At 38.7% G+C, this 21,672-nt stretch overlaps 1 protein-coding gene across 11 annotated transcripts in view; it reads left to right on the forward strand.

Annotated features, from left to right (window-relative positions):
• The window catches only part of PALLD (palladin, cytoskeletal associated protein), a 187,096-nt gene that overhangs the window by 149,950 nt on the left and 15,474 nt on the right, over positions 1–21,672 (forward strand). For 8 of the 11 annotated variants that reach the window (XM_077177284.1, XM_077177283.1, XM_077177285.1 and 5 more), the window contains 4 exons: positions 12,696–12,831; positions 15,191–15,292; positions 15,850–15,900; positions 17,283–17,504. In XM_077177284.1, the coding sequence (XP_077033399.1) occupies positions 12,696–12,831; positions 15,191–15,292; positions 15,850–15,900; positions 17,283–17,504 (511 nt within the window). The remainder of the gene's footprint in view (positions 1–12,695; positions 12,832–15,190; positions 15,293–15,849; positions 15,901–17,282; positions 17,505–21,672) is intronic. The other 3 variants (XM_077177287.1, XM_077177282.1, XM_054633497.2) reach the window with 1 other exon arrangement.

The raw sequence follows: 21,672 nt of genomic DNA on the forward strand, positions 1-21,672 counted from the left end.
CAGCTTGAGCCTCTGCTGTGTCCCTCTTTCCCTCTTACTCTGTGCTTATGGATACATGTTCTCTCTTGAAGCATTAGTTATGTTCTTCCTCATTCCCTTTGATCTTTGGACAGAGAAACAACTCTGCAAAGATTCTTCCCCCTTCACCATGCCCCTCACTTCCCCAAGTGCAGCAGCTAGTCTGGGTATGCACATGATGGTGTGTCTATCTATATTCCTCCTTCCCCCACCCCAACAAGGCAGCAACCTCAGGGTCTGAGCTGAGGATGAGGTAGTTGGCTGTTTTTCTGCATTCCCTCAGGAAATAAAGTCCAGATGGGAGCTGGATCGTGTTAACTATACTGAATGTATGTGTGTATAATTTATGTGTGTGTATATATGTGTGTATGTATATATACATACACAGTGAGCATTTGTCATCTGAATTATAACGTTAAAACATGGTAAAATATGTACTGTGTGATGCAGAAAAGCCATAATCTATTGTTATATATCTTTGATGCCAATTTTTCCCTGGCTTCTTCTTTTTCGTGTTACTGTGTAGGTTAATGTCTGCTGTGTCTTGCTGAGTAAATTACTTTGTTTCCCGTAATTCTAATACCACTCCTGAGCAGTTCTTCCCCTGGCCTCCATTTCCCACTCAGCTTTAGGCCTCTTCTGCTTTATGCTATAGCCTCAATTCTTTTTTTGGCCCCTTTTACTTTTTACTTCTTTTCCTTTGTTTTTTGCTCCGTCCTCACAAGTCCTCTTCAGCACATTTCTCTATCCGAGACATAGTTTCTGAGCTTCATACACTATTCCATAACTTCAGCCTGTAGTCTCACCATTTTGCCATGACCTCCAAGATCTATTGGTTGAAAATTATGAGGCTGTTTCCTGACAGTGTGCTTTACAGACTGGGTGCAAGAAATAAATTGTTGCATTCAAAGTTTTGCTCAGCAGCTGAAATACTAGTCAAGCCATTTATCTTCAAAGACTTTGTCATTGCTAAATCTTGGCACAACCACAGATCTGCTCCTCAAAAGCAGAACTTGGTACGCATATTTTTTTTCAGTTTTGTGTTGTGATAGGAGCAGAATAAATGTTAAGTAATAAACATTGCAGGTGCAGGCAGTTATTTTTGGAAATGGTCAAAGGCAGCACCAGTAAACTTCTCTGTGGCTGTATACAAGCCAATAGTCTTTGTTACTCCTCTTGGAGTCAAACCTTCCTTCATTAGCTTTCTTTGGTCATTTCCTTTCCCATGCATGATCATTTTTTCTACTGAAAAGAGAAATCTATCCAAGCAGATGCAGGACAAAGCAAGAGGAGCTAAAAGCTTTGGCCCAGCCCCAGAGAGATGACATGATTGGCATAATGCAGTGAGTCCTGGGACTGGTGTGCCATGAAGGATGGTTACAGGCTGTTCACGGGGGGATAGGCAGGGCAGGAGAGGCAGGGCAGGAGAGGCACTGTGTGTAACAGAGGGTCTGGAATGAATGGTGCTTACAGTTGGCAATGGCATGGTCAAAAGCCTCTGGATAAGGATTAAGGGACAAACAAGTAATGCAAATGTCATCATGGGAGTCTACTATAAACCTCCTATCCAGAATGGTGATGCTGATAAGTTACTCTTTAAGGAACTAAGGAACATCTCTAAGTTAACCACTCTTATCCTTATGGGGGACTTCAACTTGGCAAATGTTAGTGAATACCATACAGGTAATACAAGCAGGTCCAGAAGGTTCATAAACACCTGGATGGTGTTTATGAACACCTACATGGTGCAGACACTAAGAGAGCCAACTCAGTAAGATGTCCTCCTTGATCTGCTGCTCATTAACAGAGAGAATCTTATGACTGAAGTGGAAATTGGTGGTTGTCTTGGCCACAGCAACCACAAAGCAATTGGATTTAAAACTTCAGACTGCTTAGGGAAAAAATGAGTAAGGTCCTCTGGGAAAATGTTTTTGATGGTGCTGGGATCCATCAATGCTGGTGACTTTTTAAGCAACACCTCCTATGGGCACAGGAGCAGGCAATTCCAAAATGTTGGAAAAGCAGGTGAGGCAGAAGGCCAACTTGGATCAAGCAGGATCTTCTTCTAGAGGCAAGGCAAAAAAAAAGTAAATGTTTGACCAGCAGAAGCAAGGTGACATGGGAGGACTACAGAGATGCTGCTCTCCTCCATGGGGAGAAAATTGTGAGGGAAAAGCTCAATTAGAGCTGAAGCTAGTCAGTACTGTGTAGCACAATAAAAAGAACTTTTAAAAATATGCTAGTTGCAAAAGGCAGTCCAGAAATAACAGTGACTTGTTACATTATGAGTATGTTCACCATACGAACAGGGACATAGACAAGGCAGAGAGGGTTAATGCTCTCTTCAGTCTTCAGAACCAGTCATGGACTATGGGGCTCTCAGTGCCCTCAGCTGAAGGATGAGGATTCTGAGAATTATAAACTTAGAGTCAACTCTGAACTTGTGAGGGAATCACTGCTCCAGCTGGATCCCTGTAAGTCTATGAGGCCTGATGGGATTCATCCTGGAATCCTCAAAGAGCTGGCTGATGTCATTACAAGACTTCTCTCAATGTCTTTTTGAACTGTTTTGGGAATCTGCAGAGGTCCCACTCGACTCGATGCTGGCTAATGTTGTCCCAGTTTTCAAGAACAGCATGAAGGAAACTACAGGTCTGTCGGTCTCATTTCAGTGCCTGGTAGAATTATGGAGAAGATTACTCTTGGAGTTACTGAAAAACACCTGAACGATAATGCAGTCATTGGCCAGAATGGCTTCATCAGGGGAAAGCCCTGTTTCACTAGCTTTATTTCCATTTATGACAAGGTAACCCACCTAGCTGAGCAAAGGAAGCCTGTTCATGTAATCTCTTTGGACTTCGGTTGAGCTCTCATACTGTCTTTCATGGTGTCCTTCTGGACAACATGTCCAGCATTCAGCTGGATCAGTACATCATATGATGGGTGCTCAACTGGCTCATGGGTCAGGCACAAAGAATTCCAGTAAATAGAGTTGCATTAGGCTGGCAAACAGTCACCAATGGGGTTCCACATGGCTCCAGTGTAGGGCCAGTGCTCTTCATAAATTACTTAGATGAAGAACTCACAGGAATACTAAGTAGATTTGCTGGTGATACTAAACTGGGGGGAACTGTCAACTACCTTGAGGGCAAAGAGGCCCTACAGAGAGATCTTGACAAATTAGAGGGTTGAGTAATCACCTACTGTATGAAGTTTAATGAAGGCAAGTGCTAGATTTTGCACCTGGGACAGGGCAACTCTGGATATCCAAGAGGTCTGGGTGATGAGAGGCTTGAGAGCAGCTCTTTGGAAAGGGACTGGGGGTCCTGTTTGATGGAAAGTCATTGTGCCCTGGCAGCCAGGAGGGCCAGCTTTGCACTGGTGGGCATCAGGCACAGCATCCCCAGCCAGGAAAGGAGGAGGGGATTGTCCTGCTCTGCTCTGCACTCAGGTGGCCTCACCTCAAGTCCTGTGTGCAGTTTTGGACACCACAATACAAAAAAGACATTAAGCCATTAGAGAGAGTCAAGAGGAGGGCAATGAAGATGGTGAAAGGCCTTGAGGGGAAGCCATATGGGGAGTGGCTGAGGACACTTGGTCTGTTCAGCCTGGAGAAAAGGAAACTGAGGGGAGACCTCACTGCAGTCTGCAGCTTCCTTGTGAGGGAAAGAGAAGGGGCAGTCACTGATCTCTCCTCTGTGGTGACCAGTGACAGGACCCGAGGGAATGGCCGGATGCTGAGTCAGGGCAGGTTTAGGTTGGATACTTGGTCTACACCCAAAGGGTGGTTGGGCACTCGAACAGGCTCCTCAGAGTAGTGGTAACAGCACCAAGGCTGACAGGATTCAAGGATTATTTGGACAATGCTCTCAAGCACACAGTGTAACTCTTGGGGTGTCCTGTGTGTGGCCAGGAGTTGGATTCAGTTTTTCTTGCGGGTCCTTTCCAACTCAGAATATTCTGTGATTCTGTAAAAACATTTCTAACCCTCTCTTCAATTCTGGTATTCTGTGGGCCCATGAACAGTAAATACCATGCTAATGTTTCAACATTTTCCTTGGTTTTGAACCCTGAGATTCTGTGGAAGTGACTGCATAGCTAAACTAGTTTGAACCAATGAATATTCTTTCCAGTTAAATTTGGATAGATTTGGAAACATTGCAGTGGGAATTGTTAATTTGTTTGGAATGGAGTTTGTGGTTTGGTTGTTTTGGATTTTTTTTTAATAGCATGTGGTCTTACAGTCTTGTGTGTATTATGGGAATAACTACTTGTGAATTTACTACATTTTATTTGGACATTAATACCTACTAATCAATCTTTAAATATTTTAAGCATTTATTTGAAACAATATGGTGAGTGTTTCCCTTGAATAAATTTTATCTCAATTTTCCAGTAAGCTCTAGACACTTTATAGTAACCAGTATTTTCAAGCTGTGGCTATGGTGGTGTTAATTGAACAAGCTTTGGCAATGACCTTTTTTATTAATGGAATAGATTTGGTAGACTTCAGGTCTTGCTAAAGCATTGTGTTATTAAGCAGAAGAAAAGTGCTGGTGGAACTGCATAGCTAATTAAGTACTTAAGGGAATTATGAGCACTTGTCAGTAATTTCTGAGGTAAAACTTGGCTGGAGTAAGTCTGTTGAACACTGTTCTTAAAAATCTCAGTTCTTTCCTTCTTTACCTAAAGAAAACTCCAGGGTGGGTGGATCTGTTGTATTCAGATTAGCTTTTGGTTACAAACCACTTTCAGGGAAGAGAGTTAATGTGACAGAAACATACAACAGAGGGGGGTTAGTTCACAGTTAAGTTTGTAGAAGCTAGAAACTGAATTCCACTGTTCCTAGAAAAAAAATTAAAAGTTGCACGTGAAGGAATAGAGATAAGTATACCTAAAAGTTCTAGTTAAACACATAAATTATATGTTTACATGAGTATTTGTGAAAGCACAAGTAATCCCATGAGAAGGATTTGTTGACTATTTATTTAGTGAATATTTGCTTTTAAAAAGTATAAAACCTGCCAATAGAGGATGTGGAATTATCCTGGAGAAATGGGATCTCTTTCTAAGTATAAAAAATAAATATTGTTAGCTATACATATATCCTTTTGAAGACAACTTTAAAAATTAATGATTTTCCTTAAAGCAGACCTTTTCTTAAAGTAGATATCTTCAGTAATACTACCTTAGTTAAGAACAGGAAAAAAATATGACTGTATAGAATTGGTGAAAGAACATGAATATTGAGTTACTACTTTCTGGAAAAGGATGGAAAATGGAAAACCTTGTACAATTACCTTGTAGAAGGTAATTAAATAAGCTTCTTTTATCATTCTGCACAAAATTTAACTGCTGTCTCAGTGACCTTTAGAACATTAAATCCAAATCATAAAGGAGATTATGTGGGAATCACGAGAAAAGCAATATCAGAAAGAGATTGCACTTTTTTCTCTTTGAATCAGAGTTACTGGTCTGTTCTTGCAGCTGTGTACTGTGATTTGTCCATTGCATTCTGTCTCAAATGGAATTGAAACAAATATTTAGTGCTTGTCATGTTCCTTTAGTCAACTGGCAATGATGGTGACCACTCTGAGGAGAAATACACTTCTCTATCTTTTTATCTTACAGCCTTCAACACTCTCCCAGCACAAAAGCCAGCTTTCATTTTAGAGTAAACTGCATGGCTGTCTTATGTAGATGGGACTTTCTGTAAGTTAAGTTAAGTAAGTTCTTGCCACAACTTTTTAAAAATGGAGGTTATCTACAGTAGGATTGATGTGAAAATCATGATGCATAGAAGAAAGTACCTTGATTAAGAACTCCAGCATCAAACTGAGAAGACAGGTCAGGGTGTTTTCCTTGCTTATGAGAAAGAGAGAGAATTCATCTCTCTTTGCTGCCTATTCAGTCATACCTGGAGATATTCCCAGATAACATATTGGGAAAACATATCTAAAGGCAAGTATTGCTGTAACTGGAAAAATTCCAGAAAATATCAGAGAATGAATGCAATGAATATTGCATTCATTCTCAACCTCCAATTTTGTTAAGCTATTGCTCCTGTCCATTAAACAATTTTTGTTTAAATTTTCTTGAAAATTTTCTTTTCCCATAGCTTGGATAGTACTTGTGGCTATTATACCAACACATGAGGGGTTTAGCTGTGATATTAGACTGGTTCCTATTGGTTGTGCTAAGAAACAGCTCATATTGGGGACTTTGGTTTTGCACATGCTTATCATAAAATACATATCCATATCAGCTTTTCTGAGATATGATGACTGCATATTTGTTCCACTTGAACTTAGAAATCCAGGTTGTGCACCAGATCTAATCAAATAAAGCTGTGCAAAAGTAGAGCTCAAGGAGGTAACATGGAGACACTCAGACATTAGCCAAAATAACAGTATCCTGACAATCATTGCATCTGGAAGTATTAATTTTCAAGATATGCATAATCCAGTTCTTTTTCAAAATGGTATTTGCAGCTACTTAAGAATATTGAAGATGGCAGTGAACTGAACTAAGATAATTAGTACATGTATTTTCCTATTGGAAAGACAGAGAGGCTGTTCACAGCATGGCTTTGATGCTTGTTTTGGTCTGCAGGTTTTTCTTTTCAGGGGACTTAATTTTATAACTTCTTTATTTTAAGCAGATCTGAATGCCACAAAAACATCTGTGAATGTAAAAGCCAGGTACAATGCTTGATAGCTGCAGAGACCTTAACCAGTAACACCACATCAACTGAAATTAGTTGATATTTTGAATATGACACCTTTTCCCAGTCCAGTGTAGCTTTTTCTTTACATGCTTCTCACAGTTACCTGTTCTTCTAAACATTTCAGGACTATGAGGATTGTGCCAGCCTTTTCTACCTAAAGCAGTTGATGCTTTAGTTATTTCTTCTTGACCGTCAGTTTCAGCATACTGCTGGTAACAATCAGAAATTCAGATTGCAAAATAGGCATTTGATTTTTGATTTGATGTCAAAATATATGCACATCTTTTGAAAGGCAAATGGTGCTTATGTAGCTACAGTAACCAGTGCAGCATGAGGCAGAGAGATAGCTTGCTCAGGAGGGGAAGGAACTGAACAGGGGAATGAAAAAGTAGTAATTCTTCTTTTCATGGGAAAAAAGGCATTTTTAAACATAAGCTTTAGAGGGAAAAAAATGGTAGCACTCATGCACTTTGTAGGTGAGTTGTACTCTTTGTTATCTAAACATTAAGAGGGATCAAAGATGTTCTGAAATTTATATTGTTCATTTCTGTCTTAACCCTATCCAATGCTGAGACATGATTTATTTTTTTCAACCACAGTTTCAGAACACTGGTGGTAGAAATAATTGAACTTTTGTTACATTTGTTCCATTTGCTGGAAGTCATCCTTAGTCAGGTCTGCTCTTCAGGCATTCCCTTCATTCAGATGCATGTAACATCACATTACTGGACACAGCTGAAGCTCCTGGTCTCCACAGCATGTATGACAAGATCAGACTAAACCAATTTTATTATACAGCTGCAGCTTCAAAGTTTGTGACCTGTTACAGTGCTTGTAGTAACTTTGCTTTTACAGTAAGTTAAAAATGTGTGAAGTGAGCAGGAATTAGCTGTATTTTTGGAAGGCTTTAGTTTGAAAGGAAAAAAAAAATACAGTAACTGTTCATTACCTCAGTACCAGAGAATTAATTTGGATTTCTGTGAAACTAAGCCATATTGGCTGCAAACAGGAATTTGTTCTTGGAAGGATAACAACAGCCAGCCTGTTGACCTTGTTTACACTGTAAAAGGTACATAGAAAAAGAGAGAATTGCATCCAGCACGCACTCCATGTAATTAAAACATAAAAAGTACTGCTGGTTTGGCTTTCATTCTAAACAAATGTCAGGGCAAATATTCAAAACTAAGGAGAGCCAAGCCGAGGCTGCAAAAATCTTTGCTGTCAAAAATCTCTGTGTGAATTAAGATGACAGTTTTGGCAATTTCATTACACCCTTTCTGACCAAAAGAATTCAAACATTTGTGCTTTTATCTACACCTGGATTCAAGCCCCCACTGACTTAAGTGATGTGTATTTCAGAGGTGCTTAAAATCCATATGAGTTGCAGCCTACTTCTCGAGCCTGTTCATTTCTCTGCACATTTGTGGTGGTGGTTGTGTGCTCGAGACTGATGCTGTCAATAGCCTGAAATATGCTGTCTCTTGCTAGCTTAATGCAGCAAATCTGAAATTTGCCTGGGGCAAAGAATGAACATACGAATACATAAATGAATTGGCAGATTTTTTTTGTTTGATATTATCCCAGAGAGAAGACAGAAAGAAAGTTCATGCGTCACTGAGGACACAAATCTTTGGAGCTAAATGCATCCAGATAAGGGCATGTAAGGATGGTGGAAAATATTTGCAAAAGCAGCTGAAGAAAGTTTGCTGCCAGGCTGTCTTGCCATGTAAACCATTACTCAGGCTGAAAGGATCTGTGCTTTGGAAGATAGATTTACTAAAGTAAATCTATCTGATATTTCTTATCATTGCTTTGTAGACATTTTGAAATTCATCCCAAGAATGTATGTCTTAAGAGTTAACTTGCTGAGGGGTATGTATGTATGCATATATATACACACACACATGTATCTATTTGGACAGTTTAAAGTGTATAGAGTTAGAGAAAGAGATTCTGAAGAGGGGGTGGAAACAGAGCATCTGCAGGAAGAGCTGTGTTTCCTTATGCACTGCTTTGATTTTTTTGTCCCAATTTAAAATAGTACTGAAAGAGGAAGAGAGAAGCTCTCCAAAGGTATTTGAAGAAATTGACCAGTGCTCACTTTTATTGTTAAATTTTTAAACCAACTGCTTCCTTGCTTAAATACTATAGGGACGATAATATACTTTTCAAGCAAGTTGCCTTGACTAGGTCTTGGGTGACACTTCCACATGGACTGTGCAGAGCTCGGGATCATCTGACACAAAGCCAGAGATCTGGAAGGTTGTTAAGGACTCTGCCTCTCCTGTTAAAAGTTCCCCAGGATCCCCAGTCCATTGCTGTCATATTTGCATACCTTGTTCTTAAATAAAATTCCTATGTAGCTTTGCTACATAACTTGCTCCAGCGTTTAAATGTCACTGTTGTAGGGTAGAGGAAGGAGAGTTCTACATTGTTTGTGTCTAAGCTAGGCCTGTTCTTCTTCAAGTTATTGTGACTTATCATCTTCAATGGACATGAAGAATGATTAAATGCCATTTTCTGATGTCAGCTGTTGTCTGATTTCTGACATTTCATTTGATTTGCCTGTCTATCTTCATTCTCCTAATTTCCTGACTAAATAAACAAGAACTTTTGCCTCTGTGCGTGACATAGTTTGTCACAAAAGCTATGTTTTTAAAACCATTTGGTAGTTTTCTTGTTCTAAAACTTTCCAGTTTGCTGTATTTTTCTTGAAGTGCAGTGGTAAAACTGGATTCAGTGTCTAATAGCAAGGAATAAAGGAAAACAGCTCAATTTCATGTCTTATACTGGGCTGCCCTGGAATTAGATTTCTTTCCCTTTTGAAATAATACTGTTCATTTCCAAGTTTTAATCTCATAGATTCTCAAGAGATGCTTAACATGTTAATGCTAATTTTCCATTACCATTACTATCATGCTTTGAATATTTTCCTGAGTTTCATCATTAGAACACCTCTAGACAAATGATGAAGATTATTGTAAGTGGCAGTTGTTACCTGCAAATGAATTACAGCCTCTGCAAATTAAGTGTCATCAACCAATTTGAGAAATGTGTTTCTCTATTTCACTTTACCAATTAAGGCTGAAATCCTAAGCGCTCAACTTAGTATACAGAGCTCTTTGAAATGCTTCATTGGACTATATTATTTCAGTTTGATAGAAAAAGAAATCACTGGTTATCTCTGAATAGCTGAATATTCAGACTGAATAGCTTTACACAGCCATATCATAGAAATTTCAGCCAGGCTCTGTTTCCCTGATTTACTAGGGAACTTACTGCAGCTCCTGAAGGCTAACTCAGAAGCCATAAACTGAAGTGTATTAAAGCTACTTCTTGTTGCCTATCTGCATGCGCTTCAGCCTGACAGAGAGATAAACATGAGGTTTGACATGATTCAATTTTCATTTTCTTATTACCCTACTCTGTTTAGAAATGGACTGTGATATTGTTTTTCTGTGTTTAGTGTGGATGTTGAACTTAGTAACTTTAAATTCTCTGGGTACCCATTTCCCTGTGAAAAATGTGTGTATTTGCTTAGGGGGTTTTGTTTTCAGACATAATCAATAGTGCTTCAGAAAATCCTTTACTTGAAATCCACTCCCAAGCACGTAGCTCATTCTTCTTTTCATACACTGTTGTGAGTTACTTGGGTGAACTGTACATTTCACCTTTACAGCCTATTGAGTAGCATAAGCAAGCATAAGCAGGCCTTTTTCTGGAAAAACTCTGTTTATTAGTCAAGTATAAAATTTGTGAGAATGAGAAATGAAAGCTGTTTCTTAATGTATTACTTGGAATTTTCAAGGTAGGATGCATGTCTCCATTAAAAGCTGGCACAGGTGAAGCCAAAGGTGAAGCCAAACTTGAAAATTGCTGCCTTGAAGTTGGCTGATTTTTGGGTTGGGTTTGTTTTGTTTTGTTTGGGTGGTGTCGTTGTTGTTTGTTTGGGGATTTTTAATTTTTTTGGGGGGTAGGTAGTCTCAAAAGTGACAAAATTTGGTTTCATGGCAATGCTGGCCTAGGTGATTAAGGACTGGGAGGTGAAGGGAAGGACTGTAAGGGGAGAAGCAGCTGGCACCTGCCCACCAGCCTGCCAGCAGATGCTGAGCCTTCCTGAGGGACATTCCCTTCTGATCCACTCTTCCCACCATCTCCTGTCCATTTTCTTTCCATGTCTTCCTTTACATTTACTGCACCAAATTTCTGGACTTATTGAGGCATCTCTTTCTGGAAGAGACTTTATCCCTGTCTCTTAACATTCTCTTGGCTCCCTGTAGATGGGACAGTTTTCCTGTCTCTTTCCCAAAACAGAGTGGAGGAGACTTGCTTTCTTATTGTGACCGAGAAGACCTCAGCTGAAAGCTGAGGGAATTATTCTACTTGGTGGTCACCAGCTAACAGATGAATATTTCTAGGGCAAGGGATGTAGTTCTATGTCTGTTTGTGAAATTAGGCAAATATCTGCTCTTCTGCTGGGACTTAATGTAAAAATGCAGTCCTTGTTACAAGAACTTCGCTGTTTTCACATTTTGGATTTACTTACAACAATGGAATATGAAATGTTTTAGTTAGGAATGTTTACAACTATTGTCTTCTGCATCTATTTACTTAATTCCTTCTTGGCTTTTGAGAGTATATGTGTATTTTTTCATTTTTTTCTAATGCTGGAAATTACCATTGAAAGCACTTGCTGAAGAATGAAGTCTCTCTAACCATAGAAACATAGAATTTAATATTATCCAAGAAAATTTGTTATCCATGTATGATTCTTGTTTAGAATTTTGGCACTGGTAATTAAATTATTAAGTTGGGTATTGGAAATAAATTTGCCAATTACATGTTAGTCTGATTTTTTTCCTATCTCTGTCATCCGAATTTGTCTATTTACCTGATTCAGTTCCATGTTTTCCATGTCATTCACATGTAATGGGGCTGAGCCCTATTTACTCAACAAGGTTTTAAAGACCCTGTAAACTAATATTGAACCAGTTATCAGTGTTTTAAACAATCCTGTGTGACTTCACTGGAGAAATGGAGTGTGCTACAAGTTTCAAATGTGATAGCAATACTGATTTCTTCACAACTGTGTTAAGAACAGCTGATCTCCAGTAGAAACCACCCATGTTGGGCATTTCCAGCAATAAAGCCATCATAACATTACTGTAAAATGTTAAATATTAGTGCAGTCTGGAAAAATAAAATTTCCTGTACTGTTTAAGAAAATGGGAGTGAAAATTGCTGGAAGTGCAATCCTATCCTGTAAGCTGGTAAGAGGAATAAATTAGCTCTGTGAATGTGAACTGCGAAATGGCTGCAATTCCACTGGGAAATCTTGCTGCTGAGAACTGCTTCACAAGGATGACTTTTCTTTTTCCCAGTGTAACCCAGGCTGTGAATGGCTCTTCTTAGAGCAACAGCATTTATGTGTTGCCTTATGGGTATGTGTTCACAGAGATATGAAGAATAAACATGAAGTTATGCAGTTATTGCAAAGTTGCTACAAGGAATTAGTTAATAAATAACATAAGAAATTAATAATTAACTGCCTTGTCTTACATCTTCCTGATCTTTATTCTGGTACTTCACAGGAACCTAGTTTATCTTCCATCCCCACTTATCTAGTCATGCTTTCTCTTTCATGTTTCCTCTCATTTTGCTTTATTGCCACTGCTCATCTGTGAGTGTGTGGTGTTTACAGCCACTGCCAAGCAATCCTGAGGGCTATTTTAACTAAAGCACAAATAAAGGATAGTTTCATCTTTGTCCTTAAACTAACCATTTAATCAATAGTGTGAGTTAGTAGGGACACTATAGAAAGAAAGATGTCAGACCTCTAGTTTCAAAGACACAATGTTGTTTTCTTCATTAATAACACTGATTCCAGATACATTCCTAAGTACAAATTACTTCAGGAAAGCTCATTATTTTTTTTGGTACTGTTTTGCAGAGGATTTCCCAAGAAAACAGGCAGAACTGCTAGGATAGCATCAGATGAAGAGATTCAAGGGTCAAAGGATGCTGTAATTCAGGATCTGGAGAGAAAACTTCGCTTCAAAGAGGACCTTTTGAACAATGGGCAACCGGTATAAAAACCTAAAATACCCTGGGGAATGGGAGTGAATGAGGGTGGGCACCATTGGTAGTTTCTGAGCTATGCTACATATAAAATAATTGTTGTAGATTGCTTTTTATGTATTTATAATTTTTAATTGAACTTTCAAAACTGCGTTTCCAAAAGGAATGATACATTTTGTTCTATCATTCCTTCTCCTATTTGACAACTTTACTTGGACTCAACAAGCAATGGAGGTCACCAAAATGGTAAATTTGCATAAGAAGCCTGCACAGTCTGTACCTCCATGACTTTTTGAGCCTCAAGGGCCATTTGCTTTCGACTGTTCATTACTGAGTGGATGAACATGCACAGCTCTGATTCAGTCCAGGCTCATTCTACCTTGTGGCCAGCCACTGGATGATGGGGGAAGCAGTAGGTGGTAACTGGACATCAGGGGAGGTACAAGGCAGTTCATCATGAAAAACAACCCAGTAGGAATCAGGAATCATTAGATTCTGCAGCTGGGGGGCCTTCTTTTGACTGATAGAATTTTGACCAGTAGAACAGAAATAACCCATAGTACTAACTTGCAGACTCAAGGGTTGATGAACTGCTTGAGGAGTCAAGAAATGAGGTAAAATGAGCATATCAAGTAATGGAAATGCACAGCCACAAAGAGCTCTGTTCCTTTTTATGCACTTAAGATACACATGAAAGATAAAATACCAAATTCTTCCTGCTCAGAGTTGATGAGAAGCAACTTTCCTAAGAATTTTTTACAGTTATTAAGACACTATCTTTGAAGCAGGAATTTCTTCTAAGAGGAAAGTAATTTTTAAAATGTAAACTGTCACCTCTGTTTTGTCAATAAAATATTTTTTTAAAAATCTGAATACCTTGGGATGCCTTTGTGTCACTTTGAAAGGAAGTAGAATTTTACATTTCTCAGGACAATGCCCAGAATTTTACTAAGTTTGCTTCTAGGTCTGAGCTGTGAACTGTGGTGGCGTAGTTCAAGAAAGCCCATTGAGTCAGACTGTCTATCAACATTGCTCGATTTTGGTTCTAATACGGTCAATGGAGTGAAGTAGGGAGAATGTTCAGAGTGTCTGCTGCTTCTGTTACCTTTCTCCATTGACTGCACAGCATTTGGCAGTTTTCTGTAGCAGTTAAGCAAAATCACTGCCAGAGTATATTAGTTCCTGTTTTTTCCAAGGAAGTGGGCTGAGAATGACTGTCAATGCCTATTTTGGAAAGTGAGGGAGATGTTTGGCCTGGGCAAATGAATGGAATGTCCTGAGAATGCCCACATGGCCCAAGGTATAAAAAAAAAAAAAAGACCAACTGTGATCAGATGATGTGGGAGCTTGAACTAAATAAACTCTGTTTTGGTGCTTGCCTTGCGGCTTTTGCCTTGCAGATTCCTGCTGTCTTGGGTAAATTCTGTATGTGTAATCATGGCAGTGGGCACTTGGAGTGACTGCAGAAGAAATATAAGTGAAGAAAAGTTCATGATTTCCTTAGATGCTTGTAACCGAGGCAACACTGCTACCTAGTTGCCACGAGTTTCAGCCTGCTGGTTTAGCTGCAAGATGACATTAAGACAAAAATAAATTACATGAGATTTTTTTTTAAAAAAGCATACATGCAGCAGATGTAATATTTACAATTTCCATTCTTCATTCAGTTTTCATTTTTCTCCTTAAATGAGGTATTTCACCATGAAATTGTCTTCCACAAACTTGCATTTTTTTTGCAATGATGATTTGTAAGAAAGTGTCTGAAATGCATTTGTAAATGCAGAAAGAAAACTGATAATGAAATAATTGGTTTATGAATTAAGATTTTCCTTAAATTTGTTTTCTCAGTGTAAATTGTCTTTTATAAGCTGTCTGCTAAATTTCTGAAAGAGTAAGAAATAGAAATTTTAAAATCTTGAAGAATACATTTTTCTGTATTTTGGACAAAATATTCAAGTAGAGTAGAATCTCCTTATCGTTTTGTGGCAGTGTTTTCTGCCTTGTGGTTCTAATGTAAAAACTGAGCAGAATGACTTGGATAAGATTTGGGACAATTTGATATGCCCTCTTCTGTTTGCCATGATTTAAGCAGTTCCTATTGCTCATTCCTACCCAAGTTCCTGGCATGAGGATGGAAACAAATGGCAGAGTCAGTTTAAGGGTTGCTTAAGCCAAAAGAGCCACTTGTAATACTAGAAAAATGCATTACAATCTGTGGTAGAAAATTTCTGTTAGAAATATATTGCTGCTCTCTTTTATCAACATTACTTTAAGCATTGCTTACTGTGTACTGCTTTGTCATTGGAGAAATACTATTTTTTTCTTTCTTTTGCTTCCCCCCTCATGTCCTTTTTATTTTTTGTTCAGAGATTAACATATGAGGAAAAAATGGCTCGTCGATTGCTGGGAGCAGACAGTGCTGCAACTGTCTTCAACATACAGGAACCAGAAGAAGATCCTGCAATACAGGTGCCACATAACTCTACAATTTCACAGGACAAAATGCCTTTCAGCTTTTCTCTTTTACTGACTATGATTGTCATTAAAATAAAATCCTACATCAGACAATAAATATATACAAGATAGGATGGTTATTGATTACAGAAGTCATATGTTATCTATTAGTGAAATAACCTGGAGGATCACATGTCCATGGCTCAGTTTTTCCATAAGGCTGAGACTTCTCGAATGTCTGCTTTCTGCTTTAAACTCTTCTGTTTATCCTGTTCTGTCCTGACCTTTAAGTCTCTGAAGGCAGAAATGCATCTCCTATCTTGAAACCATCTTCTCTTTATTTGTATAATAGGCTCTTTTTGGGTGCAGACCAAAACCACAACAGAAAGTCTGCTTGAAAGGCCAGGTACACGCTCTCCATTGTTTAGATGCCAGAGCTGCTATTCAGAAATGTGTAGCATTCGTTTGCTTATGGTGCTGCACAAAGCACATTCTCCTGATAAAAACTGAGGAACTGTCATGGATATCTCTTGGTCTTCTTTCTCCTCTTATCTTTTCTTCTACCCTTGCAGGAAGCTCGCTCTGTTGGTGCTTCTGTAGTGAGTCCCATGGATATTCAAAAGGTTATCATTTTCACCTTTTTCTGTCTTTTTTTTTTTGTCTGTTTTTCTTTCTGTCCCCTTTCCATTCTGCTGTTCTTGGTTAATAACAAGAGGTCATCTAGCATTAATAACTGTGGAGAATTGGACTGCACTCCATTTATGAGGATGTTCAAGTTGTTCTGGAAGCCTGTGTGAGTGCAGACAGTTTAACAGCAATCATCGTGTGCTCCACTATCTTTTGCTGTAACAATAACATACACTGACATGATACTAACTGTCATATACTTAATGGTTTATTTTTATGGTGCACTTCAGGAAACAAAGAAATTTTAAAACTATCTGCAGCTTACAAGGTATTCCTCTGCTCTTCCATTTGTTGCAATTTTCGAGGGTTATTAGTTCTGTAACCAATGGCAGAAGCATGTCATGTCATTCTCAGACCAGAGGCAGCAACAGGGGATGAGGATGTGAAAGGATACTTTGCATGAGATGCATGTTCTGTTCTTAAATACAAGAGTCAGACACAATGGCCAAAAGCAATTTGAAAGAGTGTCTGAGTTTCTGCTGACTGAGAAGAGCATTGGCTCATATTTTTTTCTCCTGCTTTTGAGCTATTTTACAGACTGACATTATCACTCTTATCAGTAAGATTCCAAGCAGGAATTCTGCAAAGTAACAGTTCAAGAAAGCAAATAACAGTGTATGTCAGAAAATCATAACAAATTCAAGCAAGTCACTCAATGAACCTTTCTGCTCTTCTTGCTATATCTTCAATACAATTACGGTAAATTTTGTTTCTAAGGGAGGATCCCACACAAAGGGAATCATAGCAACAGGAGTAAAGGGAAACAACTATCATGGATTGCCACTGTTGCAATTTTCTCTTATTTTTCTCCTCATTTTTACAGGCAACTGTAAACAAAATAATTTTATCATTCTGGTTCAGCCTCTGGTAGAGTTCTATGCAAATAGCAGATGTGAACCATATGGTCTTCTAGCCATCTGGAAACAAAACCCACCCTAAATCTGTCTGTACCCTCAAGGAAATGTTAGTGTGTTCCTTTTGTCTTTATGAACTGCCTCAGAATACTTTTATTCTTATAGGATTTTTTTTTAAATGGAAAGAAAGCAACCAATGACTTTCTTTCCCCTTATAAATTAGACCTTAAGACAACATGAAATACAGTTTTTGCCTCATACCAGATGTCTCGATTGTTTCATAGGGAAGCTATTGGAGACAAGGATTATAGTGTTTTTCTTCAACAAGATACAGTTTCCTTTTATATGTAAAAACTTAATGGCTTGTTAAAGATTGGTAAAATAAAAAAATCCAAATACTAAGAACATATCTTCCTGAGCAATGTGTTGAAGCTGGACACTAATATCTACCTCTCATTTGACAGGAATATAAAGTCTCCAGCTTTGAGCAAAGGCTGATCAGTGAAATTGAATACAGGCTGGAGAGATCTCCTGTGGAAGAATCAGATGATGAAGTGCAACATGGAGATGAACCTATTGATAACAGTATGTCACCCTATTTTGAGATAAAGCTGAAGCACTACAAAATCTTTGAGGGAATGCCGGTCACATTTACATGCAAAGTGGCAGGAAATCCAAAGCCAAAGGTAAGAAAAAACAGTAAATCTTTCTAGAACTTCTCTGAAGAGTTCTGTGTTGGTCCTTTACCATCAGGCTCTGGACTCTATGGGCTGTATCTTACAGGAACAGGAGATATTCACACTTGAAAAGAAAATCTTCTATCTAGCATAAACTGCTGAATCTCTTTTGGCACAACTGGAGTTATGCAGTCAAAATCTAGTAAAAAATGCTACTGTGAGGCTTCTGCTCTCAGTTACTCCTTCCTGAGGCTTCTTCTCAATTATTTTACCTGGAAGGAAAGCTTCTGTTGCTTTCAGAATTACCTTTCAGGGTACATTTGTGCACAGAATGCAGTGCAATGCTAGAAAGCCCCACGTGAGCTGGCATAGGAGTCCCAAAAGCCACCTCATCTTGCAAGCATGGGTAATTAGTTCAGGCATGGTAACATGCTAATGCAAAAATATGTGGGTTTTAGTTCAGAAGCCAGCATGGTGTCTCTCATTCTTCAGCATCTACACACACTAACAAGACTGGATTTTACTGGAATGTAGAAGAAGGTGTAATAAAATACCATAAGCTCCCGTATATCCCAACAGCAAGATGAGACATGATGGTGAGGTTTTAATGATGAACTTCTGAGGGAGGGTTGGGCTTGGGAAGCATTTCCTTGTAGCAAATGTAAAAGTACCAGCTGTATGATGTCAGTAGTCTGGAAGAATGCCCTCCTTGGATAGGTTGCATACAACCATTTCAAAAATTGCTTGGCAATCAACTGACTGATTATGCAGCAGGCAAACAGCAGCAGCTTCTTCAACTCCCCTGCCAAAGCCAGTGTCTTCCCTGTGAAGTTCTCACAGCTCTCACAGAGACCTCTCGTGGACAGGCGCTCTTATCTTCTTAGACAAGATCAGTGATGCTTTGTCTGTTACATAAGATCTTCACAGAAGCACTCACATCCAAATCTCTCATCCAGTGTAAGTTTTATGGGTACTCAGGATTTCAAACAGAGAGAAATGCAAGTGACTTTATATGCCCAATGATATATGTATATGATACTGTACAAGCTGTTAATTTAAAAAAAAAGGACTTTATGAGGTAGCAGAGGAAGAACAGAGAACTAGGACTACATCTACATCAGCAAGGAGTGCAGACCAGAAGAAGAAAATCTCTAGAATGAGATCTCCACCCCTACACACGTCAGAAGGTTTTACTCCAGGCTAGCTCTAATCTCGTCCCACAGACTGAAGCAGATGCACACTAGATGAGTTCTTGGAGCACACTTTCTGGCTTAGTTTCATCTGAAAGGAATCCAGTTCTGTGCTCCAAGAGCGCAACATGATGTGAACCACTACAAAGTAAGCAGGGTAGATCAGTATACTTGTATCAAAAAAGCACTCCTGCTTCAAACTGAAGAAACAGACACTGGGAAGATAAGCCCAGTCTGACTGAAACCAAACTTTTCATGTCTAGCCTTACTTCTGAGATGACCCTAGGTAAGAGTCTGTTGTGCTGAACAAGGGTGGAATGCAAATGGGTCTGTTGCTGACAGAAGTGCCGTGTGTGCAGAGATATTCTTTCTGCCTGAGGCTCATGACTAAGTTGCTAGATGACCTATTATGAGTCAGCCTTAGTCAACTTCACCATTCCCTAATTTCCACAGTTTCCAATTAAGGTGTAGTTTCTCTCTCTCATTTAAGACAGATGAAAGAGGATGTCTTCTTTCCCTCGATGGGATGATAAGGATTGCACAGCCAAGAAGCCACATTCCTAGCACTTCCCCCAAAGCCTGCCCTTACAGAGGAGTATCTGATGAGAATGCCCTGTGAATTCACAGCCATGTTCTGTTTTCCTGCAGTGTCAATGCGTGCACATTAAGAAGGGATTTGCTCTTGCACCTGGAACTCTGGCCCTTTGCTCCATTCACTCGCAGATGCTTTGTGTAATTTGTTAAGTTGCTTGGATGGAACCAATATCAGTCCTGTTATATGGCTGCTTGTTAGCCAGGCTTCACAAATGTCCAAGACTGTCTTCCCCTCATCTGCCAGAGCATTCCAAGACAGCAGTTTTGAAAAGCTCAATGGCTGAGTGCTGCCCTTCTGCTGTCGTTTGTTGAAGCTGGAAGTGTTGCTTGTGAATAAATTTTTTACTCTGGCAAATGAAAAGCTGGAAATAATTTACTAACTTGAAGCTCCTCCCTTCTAAGTATTCTGTCAGGTCTGCCAAGGAATGGCTTTGGGAAGGACTGTAGTGTTTCTAAAATCTGGCATTCATTACAAGGGATTTTTCTAAGCAGAGTTATTGGCTTGATTATTTTTTCCCCTGAACATGCCATGTAAATTGAATACTGATGTGCAAATTCTGTCTTCATATGTATGACTTTTTAAATCTGAGCCTACTCTTTGTTATAACCTTTGGTATAATGTAAAACTATTTTCTCATTTAAATGAGAAACCTGTGGTGCTACAGAAGGGACTATGGAATACTTCTTTTTAAGGAATTATTTCTCCTCAGAATTAAGACAATGCCATACAAGAGATTAATTGAGACACAAATGTTACATAAATCTCATACTGCTCACTCTTCACATGGCTGAATCTAATTCTTGGTGATTAAAAATGCTTGTGCTGCCCAAGATCAGACCCCCCTTTGGGCTGTGTATACCATTGTAATCCTAGTCATTGCACACTGGTTTCTGAAAATCTGGTGCAAATAAAAGCAATCCAGATGCAGTGTTCAGTGCTTACGTAGTTTAATGGTACATTTATTGAAAGTTATCCTAGAAAGAAAATATTTCACTGCAAGGACCATTGTCTCCTGCAGTGGTGCTTTTTTACTTATTAACTCCATGTAAGATAAAAGTAATATTAAGAATTTATTGCTCATATGGGATGACAATGCTTTTAAACTCAGTTGATATAAGTTTTGGACAACATATACATGATGTTTGGATAGCTGGTTCAGTTAATATTTGTGTGTATTTCCATGCGTGTCTCCTGATATTTCTGATAAGTGTACTGTTATTAAATAGTTACTACTTAATGCAGTAGATTTCCAAGCAACGTTATGACACATGTAAAGCATGCAAGTTAAAACTCATTTTTTGCAGCAATGTTGTTTTAGCACCCATTAGCATGTGTATGTAAGTGATCAAATATCTCTTACATCTCCAGTAAGTGCTCTGTCAGCAGACAAGAAGATGACTAAACCTTTTGTTCAGGCCACAGAGCCTCTGCAAGGCTGCTGACAGACAAAATGGGAAACAAGTATAACCAGCTATTGAGGAAATGAAATCATTTCAACTTACGCATAATGCCTGTTAATATAAAAAATCATACACAGTGATAAATGTTTAAGGAAAATTTTCACTGATTTTCACCAAAAAAATCTTCCATTGTTTTTTGTTAAATTCAAAAGTAGACCCTTAACTTTGCCCCAAGTGAGTGAATTTCAAGCTTTGAAACATTGGCACATATGAAGAACCCACCAGATTAAACTCTATCAGGAATGGAATTGCACATTGCTTTGTCACTTCATTTTTTACTAGAGAGCCAGTGCCCTTTCCTCACTCTTAAGACCTAAATTCCCACTTCAAGAATGAGCTTAAGCAAAATGTGTGTTTTCCTCATGCTAAATAGTCCCAGCAGGACCAGGACAAATACAGTTGTACTTTGAATGAGTTGGCCTCCTAAAAATGATGTAGGTATCTTCACAAGTGTCTCAAATGCTGAACACAATTGATGTTATGTGTAGTACACATTTCAGAAACAACAAGTAAATAATGTTCTACTTAAATATGGATTTGGGCAGCTGAGTACAGCCTTCCTAGTATAACATTTTTCAGATATTCCTCTGTGTGTGTTCATGCACACATTTACTTTTGATTCCAGCAGATATCAGTTTGGGATTTTACTTTATTATTATAATGTAAAAAAAAAACTCCTGAAAGCTAGGTCAATTTTTTTTCCCTTCAAGTTTGAGGCACTAAAAGTACATTTTTTTTGTGTGTAATTCATGGATTACTGTAAGATATTATCCCGCATACATCACTTTTTTGGCTCACTGAAAGTATATCTTGGGTCAGCCAGAGAATAAAATTATGTATCAAAAGTACTGGAAAAGCCCTCTGTTTGATAGCCAGTGTAACTGTTCTGTGCAGCTTGGAGCTGTGCTGGTGCTGGCATGCAGTTATTAAGG

This window comes from Agelaius phoeniceus, chromosome 4, assembly GCF_051311805.1.
Source record: "Agelaius phoeniceus isolate bAgePho1 chromosome 4, bAgePho1.hap1, whole genome shotgun sequence".
Lineage (NCBI taxonomy): Eukaryota > Metazoa > Chordata > Aves > Passeriformes > Icteridae > Agelaius > Agelaius phoeniceus.